General features: G+C 44.1%; 2 protein-coding genes across 7 annotated transcripts; one reads left to right on the top strand and one right to left on the bottom strand.

The window, feature by feature from the left end:
* Positions 1-237: 237 nt before the first annotated feature.
* Positions 238-2482, bottom strand: LOC101770157 (tetraspanin-18). The gene is made up of 5 exons (XM_004966521.4): positions 2066-2482; positions 1912-1992; positions 1693-1797; positions 1404-1598; positions 238-638 (listed from the first exon to the last, which is right to left on the bottom strand). Exons 1-5 carry the CDS (start codon positions 2372-2374, stop codon positions 573-575), a joined length of 756 nt encoding a protein of 251 aa, XP_004966578.1. The 5' UTR covers positions 2375-2482; the 3' UTR covers positions 238-572.
* A 280-nt stretch (positions 2483-2762) lies between these two features.
* On the top strand, positions 2763-12864 carry LOC101769347 (phosphatidylinositol 4-phosphate 5-kinase 9). Of its 6 annotated transcripts, XM_022826015.1 has the most exons (11): positions 2763-4449; positions 4520-5943; positions 6033-6378; positions 6459-7705; positions 8877-9044; positions 9400-9565; positions 9943-10053; positions 10428-10615; positions 11157-11314; positions 11861-12023; positions 12116-12864. In XM_022826015.1, the coding sequence occupies exons 4-11, from the start codon at positions 6504-6506 to the stop codon at positions 12381-12383; spliced, it is 2424 nt and encodes an 807-aa protein (XP_022681750.1). In that variant the 5' UTR covers positions 2763-4449; positions 4520-5943; positions 6033-6378; positions 6459-6503; the 3' UTR covers positions 12384-12864. The 6 variants fall into 6 exon arrangements, with proteins under 6 accessions (XP_022681750.1, XP_012701007.1, XP_012701005.1 ...); XM_012845553.2 differs by lacking the exon at positions 6033-6378 and having other exon boundaries at positions 6464-7705; XM_012845551.2 differs by lacking the exon at positions 6033-6378.
* The last annotated feature ends 116 nt before the right edge of the window (positions 12865-12980 follow it).

Below are 12980 nucleotides of genomic sequence, written 5' to 3'. Positions count from 1 at the left end.
TTTTTTTTTAAAATGTTGATTTATGTTTTGAGAAATGTTGAATCAATTCACTTGAGATGTCGAAGTAGATTTTGAAAAATGTTGAAGGTAGTATTTTTCAAAATGTTGGTGTAGTTTTTTTTAAATTGTTGAATCTATTATTTTCAAATGTTGATTTATTATTCAGAAAATGTTGAAACTTGGAGGATTACTTATTTCTGACCCATACAATGATACCAGTCAGCGCCCATACACGAGTCGAGCACAACAGATTCACTTCATCTTGTGATAACATCTTTCATGATTTTGCAATCCAGATACACGGCGGCCACATAATGCATGCTGTACAAGCAATGGCAACACCCCCAAAAGCAGCTGTGCAGGACTAGAACTATACAGATACACGGCGGCCACATAACCACCAGTACACGCATATCATCGACAACAAGGTGACACGGTACAATGCGATGGAAGATCAACCAATATTCGAAAAGGTTACAAGCAGACAGGAAAGGTTACAAGATACGATGCCTGTACATACCAGGTGCTTGGAACGGACACATGCTTCTTCATCTGTCACGTGACTGCTCTGCTCACTGAGGCGGTGCTGCATTTGCATCCACTGTGTTGTAGGTGTAGTCACTTGTGTTCAATCCATACTGGAGGGCAGGAAAAAGGTGTGAGTTAATCCATCAGAACCGGTTAAAGATTACCATTTTCAGCTGAGGAATGCCGAGCAATCATTTTCTGCAGCCTTTGGAAAAAAACGCACATGGAATTGGAAGGACCAATGAAATGATGCCACTGTAGACACACATGAGAATTTGACTGTAAAGACAAGCATGACTTCCGGATCTAGTTGCATTCTATATCCCATGATACTAATGACTCGTATGGTAGTCATCTAGTCAATAATGAGAGTGGATAAAGGGAAATTTTGTAGAAGGATTGAAGAAATAAAGAAGCACAAGGCGGATGAATTGGGTGTGAGCTATCATAGATGCATGAGTGGAGGTAGCTACTTGTTTTGCTTGAGAAAGATAACTGGCAGAATACAAGAATCATTCCTAAACTCCTCATCAGACACCTTGTCAGTTAAAGAACTCTGTGAACTCAATAGAAAATCAACAGTGTTGTCCGTAACAGTACAATTAAGGCCCACAACTATAACTAATCCAGCATGTGAGGATCAAAACGTCATGTGAGATTATGATGTGGTTCGTAGATTAGCTGCCTTACATGTATGACTTGATATAAATGAGTTGGCCACTTTCCTGATATCTTAAGATTGTGTGATTGTTTACAGAGACGAAAAGCCAATGTTCAGTTCAGTTCGTTGCGTCTTGGTGTTAGCTCATTCCTGTCTAATGTATGTACTATAGATATAAAATTGCACGAGTGTTGAAATGAGTGACAGTTGTCACCTTCTGTCTCATTCTTGAGCTCCAGAGGTCTGGACGGAAACCTCTGGTATCAACTGTGGTGGGAAGATAAGGCGGAGGAGCTTGGGCAACGAGGAGCGGCCTCCTTATGACCACAAAGTCTTCATCACTGTCGTAGTCCATGGTCCGGGCAGACAGCATGGCTCGTAAAATCATGGCCAAGAACAGTGAGAGTGCCTGTACATGGCACATGGTAGATAATGGTGATATATAGACTGGATTAGGAGTAATAATCAAACAAGGGCACTCCGAGTATGGCATTAGGAAAAACCTGCGTGGCGAAGATGGCAAGAGCAACCCATTTGCATAGGTCGAGGTTATTGTGGATGAAGGAGAGCAAGTTGTGGAGTTCGCCGGTGCGGTCATCGGGCAGGTCCTGAGCGACAAGTATTTTTGTTAGAGCGCTGATGATACACGGAACACGGAGATGTAGTGTGGTGAGCAAGCAAGTAGGTAGAAATGAGAATCCGTGCGTGGTAGTTAACTAAACCTGGATCCAGTGCTCGTTGATGGTGAGATGAGCGGCGAGGGCAGCTTCGAGCAGCATCATAGCCATGGCCGGGATGGTGTACTGCGAGGAGGAAGAGTCAGCCACCGCCCTCTGAGCATCTAAGAGACGAGACGAGAAGAGAAGAGAGGAGTACGAAGCAGAGGCAGCATCCGGTGTTGATCTCGGCCGCCAGGTAGCCCGCGAGGAGCAGGATGCAGTAGAAGAGTCCCGCCGCCATGACGAGCGATGGAAACCAGAGGCCGGGGAGGAGGTCCTGGAGGTGGAGGTGGTGGTGACGCGCCCAGCGGGAGAGGATCCAGGCGGCGTAGAGGATGGCGGAGACGGCGGCGAAGGCCTGGAGGAAGGCGAGCAGCTTGAGCAGGAATCCCAGGCAACACGCAGCCCAGCCCAGGCCCTGTCTGCTACGGCCGCCTTCTCCGCTCCGGCGACCCATCATCATCATCTCGGCTCTCGGCGGCGGCGGCGGATCTGGATTTGGATCCCCTTCCCTCCCCGGCTGCTTTGCCTTGCCTGGATTTTTCGTCTTTTTTTTCCTTTCTTCCAAAATAAACGAGAGCACGCAAACGAAATAAATGATTGGCCAAATGCGTGCGTTGACTACTTCCCGTGAGAGCCCACAAGAGAGCAGGCAGGCAGGCTGCGGCCCGGCCCAGAAATCATTGAGCCCATGAATCCCGTCGCGCGCGCACGTGCTCCTCGGGATCTTTGGTGCCGCCCAAATCCATGGCCGGCGATGCATGACCGGATGCGCTGCATCTACTAGCTATTTGCATATAGCCATCCACCTCTGTCGATTAGTAGTCAGTCAGTCGTGGCATCGCCCGGAACCAAGAGTCCATTGACGCATGACGACGCAGCAGCCGGGGAGACACAAGGCGGCGGCGGTGGTGGTGGTGTGCCTGCAAGCGCAGCACGTCGCCGGCCTGCCCGCCGCCGCGGAGGGCCGCCAGGTCCTGCTGCGCCTGTTCCAACAACCTGCTACTCGTGCAGTAGCAGCAGCAGCAGCTGTGTGCGGGGAGGGGGGCGTGGCCGCCTTCCACGACCAGGTGCTCCTCCTGGATTGCGCACCACCCGTCAGCAGCATCGTCGGCGTCGCGGTCACGGTCGACGACGACGGCCGTCGTCAACACGGAAGCGCAGCTGCGGTCGACGTCAACCTGGCGGAGCATCTGCGGCGGCCCTCCCCCCGGGTCCTCAGCTTCGTGATCGGCGGCGGCGCCGTGCTCTCTCTGACTCTGCACCACAGGCTGGTCGCTCAGCGCCGCCGCCGCCACTCTGTCTCTGGCTGCAACTGCATGGCGGCGGACCTGCTGCTGAGCTGCCTGCGGGTGCCCCTGCCCACCGGCGGACCACCACCACCTGCAGCAGGAGGAGGAGTAGGTGTAGGTCATCATCACGACGATGAGTCATCATCATCATCCGGCTTCATCACCATCGAGAAGGGCACCATCTCCATCTCCAGGCAGCGCCCGCCGTCCGACAACATGCTGACCACCGACGACGAGGGCGAGGAGGAGGACATCCGCAAGGTGGAGGACGAGTTCCTGGCCATGCTGAACGCCGACGACTTGTTGGACCTGGACGCGCTCATCAAGGACGCCGAGGCCGAGCTCGCCGCAAGCTAATGCAATCATTAATTAAGGATCATCAGTCATCAGGAGAAGCACATGGTGGACGATCCACGTTTCAGGCAGGCCATGTTTTGTGTTAGTTCCAGCAATTTAACTAATCTACTATGCCTGCCTCGTATCCAACCCATCCCATGCCATCGCATCGTTCCCAGCCATAAATTCATAGACTGACTGGATAGTAGGAGCAATATTCATCGTCCTCAAAACCCGGATCCTGCAACCCACATATGCAAAGCCCATTGCTGCTCCAGTACCATATGTAGCAAGTAGGCCGGGCCGGCCTAGATTGTGCGTGCTATTCTGCATCCATGTCCACGTGCTTTGCGGCCCATAAAGCATTTCTTTCTTCTTGTTGTGTAATCCGACCACCTTATCCATTTGCCACTCTGATTCTTAGTATCCGCTCTGCTCCAAGGCAAACAGCGGCAGCCATGATGGCCTCCTCGTCCTCCCCTGCTGCTTGTTGCTCGCCGACGACCCACCGGCCCTCTTCCTCCACCTGCTGTCGCGGCCTCGGCCCCCCCGCTGCTATTCGTGTCCTCGGCCATGGTCATCATGCAGAGAAGCGGCGGCGAGGGCATCCGCCGCCTTGTGCTCTCCCAGACCCCCAAGCTGCTGCGGCGCTACTTGCCGTCGCCGGGACAGTCGGGGTCGCGGCCACAATCCTGCTTCGCTCTTCTCCCCGGCGAGAGCAGCAGCAGCAGCAGCAGGAGGAGGAGGAGGAGGAGGTGGTGGTTGCAGAGCAGTCGGAGTGCCCGGACTGCGGCGGGACGGGGCTGTGCGGACTCTGCAAAGGGGAGGGCTTCGTCTTCAAGCAGCTGCCCGAGGAGGCGGCCACCAAGGCACGCAAGGCCGCCAAGAACATGGCCACAAGATACACAGCAGGGTTGGTGATTTTGATTTGCTATAATCTCCTCTCCCCTATGCAAATAATAATTCCAATTAATTGGCTGCAGGCTGCCCACCAAGTGGACCTACTGCAACAGATGCTCCTCCACCCGCTCCTGCACAACCTGCCGAGGCTCCGGCACAATCAAACCAATTACTAGTACTACTTAGTTGTAACTAACTCTGTTATTTATTTATTTATTTATTTATTTATAATATGTCAAGTCTGCATATTTCAAACTCGAGAAAAAGAAAAGCTAAAATAATTAACCGACAGCATATATTCCTGCGAACCGATACCTTCGAACCTAAGCAATGAACAAATTAAAGCTCCTCTGCCTAGCACTAGCAGGATGATGCATGTATGCGTGCTTTGACACTATATACTATATCATAGCAGCTTTGTTACAAAGATAAAGCACCTATTCTTTTTTTTGGAACATAAACAACCTGTTCGCTTCAGCTTATTAGCCACCAAACAGTGTTTTTCTCTCACAACAAATCAGCCGTTTCAGCTTTTCAGCCAAGTCTAGCCGAACAGGCATACAGTGATCAACGTACGTACGTATTGGTTTAGATAACAATAATTAATTAATGGAAATACGTACCAATGGGTAATGTATGATACCAAAACACCATTATATTAATTTCCTACGGGGCAAGATTGAGAGGCCAGGTACATCTCCTGTTGACAGGGAGCACATGCATTGCATGTCTCAATTTTCCCAACCCGACATGGCATCTAATTCTGCAAGTATATTTATATATTTGGTGCTTTGCACACATAACAAAGTTTGATTTGGTTTTCGATGATGCATGTATTGTGGGCATGTTTGGATGGACAAAGCTAATTTTTAGTTTATTTATTGGTAAAAGTCCATTCTATTCTTAGCGGGTGTAGGAAAAAAATTGGTAAAATTCTAGTGAAAGGGTATTTTTATCTTTTTTTACCGTTCATGTCTAAAAGGGCTGATGACTTTAGGAAGGTATTGATACGCATATATTCCCCCACTAGCTGTATACTACCTTTGTAGCTATGCGGTAGGTGGTTGATATTCGATAGATCTTTACTGTCGAGTGCAACTTTAGTTGTATCACGTCCTTTATTCACGTGGCTTTATTATATTTGACAAATGGATGGATGGATTTAGTATTTGATGGAAATAAAAAGGCATTCTCAAAGCTACAAGTATGTGATCTTTGAAGCTAAAATATTTTAGCCAATAAAAGAATCTGATTATATTTTCAACTACACACAACCTTTAATTTTGTTCTCGCTCTATATATTGGCTAGTGGTATACATACATACATGTATTATTTTAAAATATATATATAAAGGCGTGTGATCTATATTATTTAATTAAAAAAATGCTACGGCTGCGCTATATATGTGGTGTGCTAGCTCGCTCGTGCTCCGACGATCCAATCTATCATCCTCGGCTCCTTTTCTTGGATCAATCATCATCGTCATATCGTCCATTATCGCAGGAGGTATTTTTTTTCTCTTACAAAATACCAACTCTCCAATTCAAATACATGTTGTTGTTTTCTTTTAATCCAATATATACATTTTGTTTTAGATACTCGTGTGTAGAATTAGATTAGATAGAAATGCCGCTTCCTCGTAAGCCCAAGCCCAAGCCCAGCGGAAAGAAAAAAGGTCAGAGCCCAAACCTCAACACCTCCCCTTCCGCCGCCGACGACTCGCCGGCCGCCTCACCCGCGCCCCCTCCAATGCTCCAATGCAAGGCCTGGCACGGAAGAAAGAAACCACCAAGGCGGCTACTCATAGTCATAGATGGCGGCGCGGCAGCCGGCGCCTGTGGTGAGGCCGCCCTTCTGCATCATCTTGTTCATTTCTCTGGGGGATCGGATCGGATCAGATCAGTCGTTACTATGCTCTCGGCTTTTGACGCTATCATCAAGGTTCATTAATACGCAGAAAGCACTTTGTTTTGTTCCACCACTTGCAAGAGTAACCCATCTATCTCCTCCATCTTGTGCAGTGCAGCCTGTTCCCGTATATTTCTTGCTCCTGCTGAGCCGTACGCATGACGAGCTCTCAGACAACGGAGGCTTCCTCAAATCTTCACAAGGGATTATTGCTTGCTCTGCCCAACTGCCAACATTCAGATGCTTCTAAAGTAAATCCTGGCTCCAGAGTTGGGGAGCTTATACTACCCAATGGGGATATTTATCGTGGTACATTATTGGGCACCACGCCAGATGGCTCAGGTAGTTATATCTGGTCTGATGGTTGTGTTTATGAGGGTGAGTGGAGGGGAGGCCTCAGGCATGGGCATGGAAAGATGCTATGGCCGACAGGGGCCACCTATGAGGGTGACTACTCTGGTGGCTACATCTACGGTGAAGGAACATATATCGGGCTAAACAACTCGACTTACAAGGGAGGCTGGAAGTTGAATCTTAAGCACGGCCTTGGTTTACAGACATATCCCAACGGAGACAGATTTGAAGGTTCATGGACGCAGGGACAAGTACAAGGCCATGGCATGTATACCTGGGCAAATGGGAACACTTATGTCGGCATCATGAAAAATGGAGTCATGTCAGGCAAAGGAATTTTCACATGGAAGCATGGAGATTCATTTGAAGGCAACTGGTTAGATGGTGTGATGCATGGGCATGGAGTCTATACATGGAAGGACTGTGGCTACTATGTAGGAACCTGGACAAGGGGGGTGAAGGATGGAAAAGGCACATTCTATCCGAGATGTCGTGAAATTCTGCTTCCCGATGAGCTAAGCATAGATGCTTTAAGAAAGAGAGGTGTGCTGCCTGGTGTTGAAAGTCAGATTCATGGTTCACGTACCCTTCACTCCTCCTCGTTTGACATGGCAGATGTGATGGCTAGAGGAAATCAGGACTCTGCAGGTGTTTCATCGATTAGAAGCTTGGCTTTTGAGGAAACTCGCTCAAAAAATGTATCTCTGGAAAGACGGTGGAGTCTTGGAGTGGCTATTGAAAAATTCATTGGTCGTGAAACAAATGAAAGTTCTGCAGCCCAAAGCTGTGAAAACAAGACTGATTCCAACCTCCCTATACTGGAGAGGGAATATATGCAAGGTGTTCTTATCAGTGAGGTTTTGGTGGATACAAGCTTCTCGCATTCATTCAAAAGATCATCACATTGCCAGAAGAAAATAGTGAAGGATATCAAGAAGCCTGGGCAGACAATAATTAAAGGACATAGGAGCTATGATCTAATGCTCAGTCTTCAGCTTGGAATCAGGTAATGCATAAAACGAGACACCATGAACTGAGATTAGGATGTCTTTACTTTTTTCCACTCCTTATTGTTGTTCTCCATTGTATTTTGTTGAATGTTCGAATATGATTAACCCATAGGCAGGGTTTTGGCATGTCATAGCATAAGATACAGATACCTACTGTGCATGTACTGGCGGTGTCTATCTTTATTTACCAAAACAGTAATGAATTTTTGTCTTTGCAGCCTGAACAAAATGTTATGGATGCCTCTACCTTGCACAAGTTATTATCTGTCATTGAAAAGTAATTGTAAAGCATAATTGACAGGTTAGGTAATTACTTACTGCTGGGGAACTAAGTCTTTCCATCCGATGGTCCTTCAACCCGTACTTTTTACTTAAGATTAGCAGTGACGGAGTTGGAGGCTTACATATGGAATACCAACTTGATAGCTGATCGGTAGTTACGACTTCAGATATTTTGGTTATGCGCTTTAATAAAGCAAGTGATACATAATAAAAATAGGGTCAATTATCTTGTTCATGTTGCGTGACTGAATATAGTGAAAGAGAAGTAGATTCTTCATTGTTCTGGAAGTGTAAAGATCTTCATAATAGGATTTTTTAGACAGAATTCACAACAGGGAGCAGGAATGATGGTTAAGCATATAGTTGATTATAGTAAGTGCAAATTAAACATTAATGCAAGCTTCAAGTCTTAGAAAAATCACTATTATTGATATTTTGGAGTTCCTTTTTCTCAACGGTATAGAAAGTGTGACAGTTGCTCTAATTATTATTATTATTATTTGTTATGGCAAGTGGGTCGGCCGCAGGCTTAGGCCCACGAGCACTGTAGCTCGTGAACAGTGCCACGAATAGGAGTAGTTGGTTTGTTAGGAAGGAGATAAGTTAGATGGATTTGGTTAGAGATACGGTTGTTTAGATTAGATTGAGTCTGTTAGATGGCTGGCTATATAAGCACAGCCGCACCATCCATTGTAATCAAGGAAGGAGAGGATTAATCTCAGAGCCTCCAGCGTGAGGGCGAGATCCCATCTACTACCTTCTCTATCTCAGTAAAGTAACCATATCATTATTAGTATTATTTATTTATTTTTAACAGGACATTGTCTTGTAGAAAATATCCAACCGAATGGTGACCGCTGAAGGCTTTAATGTGATTGTACTCAGGTATACAGTTGGAAAGATTACGCCAATTCTGAGGCGTGAAGTGCGGGCTTCTGATTACGGTCCCAGAGCAAGTTTCTGGATGAGCTTCCCTAAAAATGGATCACGGCTTACTCCTTCACATCATGCTGATGATTTTAAATGGAAAGACTACTGCCCAATGGTTTTCAGGTTTGTTGCATGGTGTCTTAATTTTCATTCACTAAGACTATATTTATGATCACCATAAGTTATATTGTAATCTGTAGAGCCTTCATGTTCTTTTCGCTGAAGTTGCTTAGATTCACAACCTGGATAAAGGAAACTAGACATAGGGTCAAGTGTGTCTTGCAAATGCAATAGCTTGAAGAGTTTGATGCTCTTTTTAAGTCTTATCCTGTAATTTTGTTCTTGCCGAAAACAATATTAAATTCTGAACCTTCCATTACTAGTTAGGATCACAAAAATGAGAATTTTCCTTAATCAGCACCTAATAAGTAACTCTACCTGTGCTCTTATCTGATCAGGCCTACTTGTTTGTGTGTAGAAACTTGAGGGAGATGTTCAAGATCGATGCAGCAGATTACATGGTTTCCATTTGTGGAAGTGATGCACTTAGGGAGTTATCGTCTCCTGGAAAGAGTGGAAGTGTCTTCTTCCTATCACAGGATGATCGATTTATGATCAAGACTCTACGGAAGTCTGAAGTGCAGGTTTCATATATTTTAATGATTTAGAAATTTGCTGGGAAACAATGCCTCACACCAAATTTTCTTATCCAAAAATATACTACCATATCCTATTAAGAACCTTTTGAAAGTATATTCTGTTACATTATGATATGTGGGTTGGTATAATGTTTAGATCATATGTTTTTTGGTAAATAGAAATGGGAGCAGGCATGGAGACAATGGTTCCATCTTTTACCAAATTCTAGCAATCAGTAAAGAGTTGGATATATTCAATGATCCAGAGCTTTTAGCTTATCTGGCTTTGGTGCTTGACTTGTCATATAGAGTTATACTTTAAAACCTTTGGACGGTTCACTTGTTGACACTTGGATCAACTAAAAACAAAAAAACTCTTGCAGGTTCTTCTGCGAATGCTTCCAGAGTATTATTACCATGTGCGGACCTATGAGAACACACTCATAACTAAGTTTTTTGGTCTCCACAGGGTTAAACCATCCAGCGGTCAAAAGGTTATCACATTATTAACAGCTTGACTTTATTGTTCATGCTTCCTTCCTACTTCACGTGAAACATAAGAGAAGAAGTTTTACAATTTGTGCACACAAATGTCTGTTAATTTTTTTTAAAAAAACTTTGACCATTGGTGTACCCAAAGTCTTTGGGATTTTAATGAAAAGTGTTTTCATAATATAATAGTTTTCCTTTCTTTTGGTTTTGCTAATATTCCTGATGGAAAGTGATGCTCAAGGTCATATCTGTGACCATTCCTTGTCTACAGTGTCATAGATTTAATTTTTAGACAGTTGGAGTGTTCTACATATCTGATTTTAATTGTAGCCATTTATCCTAAAGTAGTGCATGCTGTTGTTGTTTGTGTTTGCAGTTCCATTTTGTAGTGATGGGAAACATGTTTTGCACGGAACTTAGAATTCACCGGAGGTTTGACTTGAAAGGTTCATCCTTAGGCCGTTCAACGGACAAAATTACAATTGATGAGAACACAACCCTGAAAGACTTGGATCTAAGCTATTCATTTTATGTTGAGCCTTCTTGGCGGGACACACTGCTTAAGTAAGCAACTTGTAGCCTAGTAAATTATGCCATAAAGGGCTATCTTATGATTTCTTTCATTGAATTATGATTCTGTACCTGTTATATGAATATTATTCTACCAGTTGGTGCATCATATCCTTTTTAGCTAGAAATTTCACTTTCACTGTTTAGTATTTTTGCAAAATTATATTCCAGACATGTTAGCTGAACAATGTCAGTCCTGTCATTTTTTATCAGTTACTATTACGAAATGCCTATGTAATAAATATTTTGACACTAGTTGACCCAAAATGCCATGTGATGTAAAGTAAGTTCCTTCACTATTGCGTATTATATTGTGAAGCTTCACGATTATAAATTATTCTGAGAAAGAATCCTACTAGTTGGAAGGAAAAGAAACCAAATCTCTGATTGCTTCGGAGCAGTCATATTTGATCTATGTATTAATACCTTTTTTTTTAAGAAAAACGCTACTATTTCTTTGCATTTTACCAAGAGTATGCTATTTCTATTCATTGGAGTGCATGCATCTTAAGTGTAATCATCTTTTTATCTGTAGGCAAATTGAGACTGATAGCAAATTTCTAAGGAATCATGCAATAATGGATTATAGCTTGCTTCTTGGCGTCCATTATCGAGCTCCTCAAAAGCTGCGGACACAGGCATCTTTTAATCATACAATCGTACCAGATAGGCTCGCTGTTCTTTCAGAAGAAGGTAACTTTGTGCTATACACTTACAGTCTTGCACTATCTGTCTCCATAACTATTGTTGTACCGCCCGATCACCTCTTCATTTCTTCCCTCTCTGAGCCTGGTCTCACGTTGACAACAAGCTCACTATGCCTTTAGTCTTCCACAACAACATGATTATGTAAAGCACAAACTGTAACTAATATAGAGTTTTCCTGGAAATTAGTGTTGATTGTTGATTCCATGCAACACAATAAAACATTTGGACATGTACAATAGCTTCTCCATCTTATAGTTATAGGAATGTGGTCATACAGGAAGGGCCCTTTATCGCCTAGGCTCCTCCCAGAACTTGTAAGTTAGTGTGCTTGACATTGAGAAACCTTTTGCCGCCATTTTGTTCATTTGCTCTGAAGTTTCAAATTCTTCTAATATCAGTCCAGTCAACATTACAACCCATGTTATCGATGTAAACAGTCCAATCTGCGTAACCTTGCTTTGAGATGTAACTAGTATTATGATCACTAGTCATGTTTCATTTACTTATTATTGACATTGTGAGGCAATGTAGGCGCTCTGGAGGAGGACATTATGAACTGTTCTGAAGGACTGGTTTTGGTCCAGCGAGCTAGTGATCAAAATGATGTTGTTATTGGTCCTCATATAAGGGGAGCCCGTCTTCGATCAAGTGCAAGTTTTGAAGAAGTAGATCTCTTGCTTCCAGGCACCACAAGGTGAGTTATCCTATCATTATGCGCCTGTTCACATTGTTGTATGTTATATACTATTGGGGTGCAAGTCTGACAAAAACTATTCACTTTATCAGGCTCCAGATCCAGCTAGGGGTTAACATGCCTGCAAGGGCAGAACAGACCACTAAAGAAGATGACAGGGAGTCGTTTGGTCAGGTGTATGATGTGGTGCTCTACCTGGGAATAATTGATATCTTGCAGGAGTACAACTTAAGGAAGAAGATTGAGCATACTTATAAGTCCATCAAATATAACTCATTATCAATATCAGTAGTAGAACCTAATTTCTACTCGGAGCGCTTCCTGAAATTCATTCGTACGATCTTTCCTGAAAGGTCATAAGAACCAGTAATTCCTCATCTTGTGCAACAAGCGTTATTCAGCTCTTATTTTTTTTCCTGCCACATCCCTTGTTGCTTCCTTCAAGCATTCACCCTGGGTTTTGTTCCCCGTGTACACATTAGGCTGTCTGATCAAGGCAAGTTTTGAAGCAGCCAGATTTCTCTTGCTGCACTCGCGGACCTCAGCGATTCCTTGCATTATTAGTGCAAAAACTGTGCCTTAAATTCCGCTTTCCAAGGCCATCCTAATACTATGTGTGAGTGTAATATGGTGGAAATGTTTTGCACAAAACTGTATAGAGCATAGGAATGACGTGAAGGGTTTAAGGAACCCCCATAAAGTAACAATATTCTCTCTGGAAAATTTAGCTCGAAGATTTCGAAATGTTATTTTAAGCTTGTTGTCGCCAAAAACACAAATAATGTCACAGTTGATTCCTGTAAAAATGATAAACTATGACAGGCTCCTTATGATGTTGATCTCCTTTTTGTTTCTTTATCGGAGCCAATTTTTGCATGACGATGGTAGATGATAAGCATATTCCGTTGAAACTTTGATGCACTTTTTGGTGGAAGGAGTAGCACCAATTTCAACTGG

The sequence above is a fragment of the Setaria italica genome, chromosome IV, assembly GCF_000263155.2.
Source record: "Setaria italica strain Yugu1 chromosome IV, Setaria_italica_v2.0, whole genome shotgun sequence".
Taxonomy (NCBI): Eukaryota; Viridiplantae; Streptophyta; class Magnoliopsida; order Poales; family Poaceae; genus Setaria; species Setaria italica.
The sequence above is the reverse complement of the archived record's forward strand: the minus strand, read 5'-3'. Positions and strand labels throughout refer to the sequence as shown.

Excerpts from the sequence above, each read along its gene's own strand:
- LOC101770157 (XM_004966521.4), bottom strand. The coding sequence starts at position 2,374 with ATGATGATGATGGGTCGCCGGAGCGGAGAAGGCGGCCGTAGCAGACAG. Across the intron at positions 1,993-2,065 it reads CCGGATGCTGCCTCTGCTTC|TACACCATCCCGGCCATGGC; the intron begins GTACTCCTCTCT and ends TCCTCCTCGCAG. Across the intron at positions 639-1,403 it reads GCTCAAGAATGAGACAGAAG|TATGGATTGAACACAAGTGA; the intron begins GTGACAACTGTC and ends CCTGCCCTCCAG.
- LOC101769347 (XM_012845553.2), top strand. The coding sequence starts at position 6,504 with ATGACGAGCTCTCAGACAACGGAGGCTTCCTCAAATCTTCACAAGGGA. Across the intron at positions 9,045-9,399 it reads TACTGCCCAATGGTTTTCAG|AAACTTGAGGGAGATGTTCA; the intron begins GTTTGTTGCATG and ends GTTTGTGTGTAG. Across the intron at positions 10,054-10,427 it reads AACCATCCAGCGGTCAAAAG|TTCCATTTTGTAGTGATGGG; the intron begins GTTATCACATTA and ends TTGTGTTTGCAG.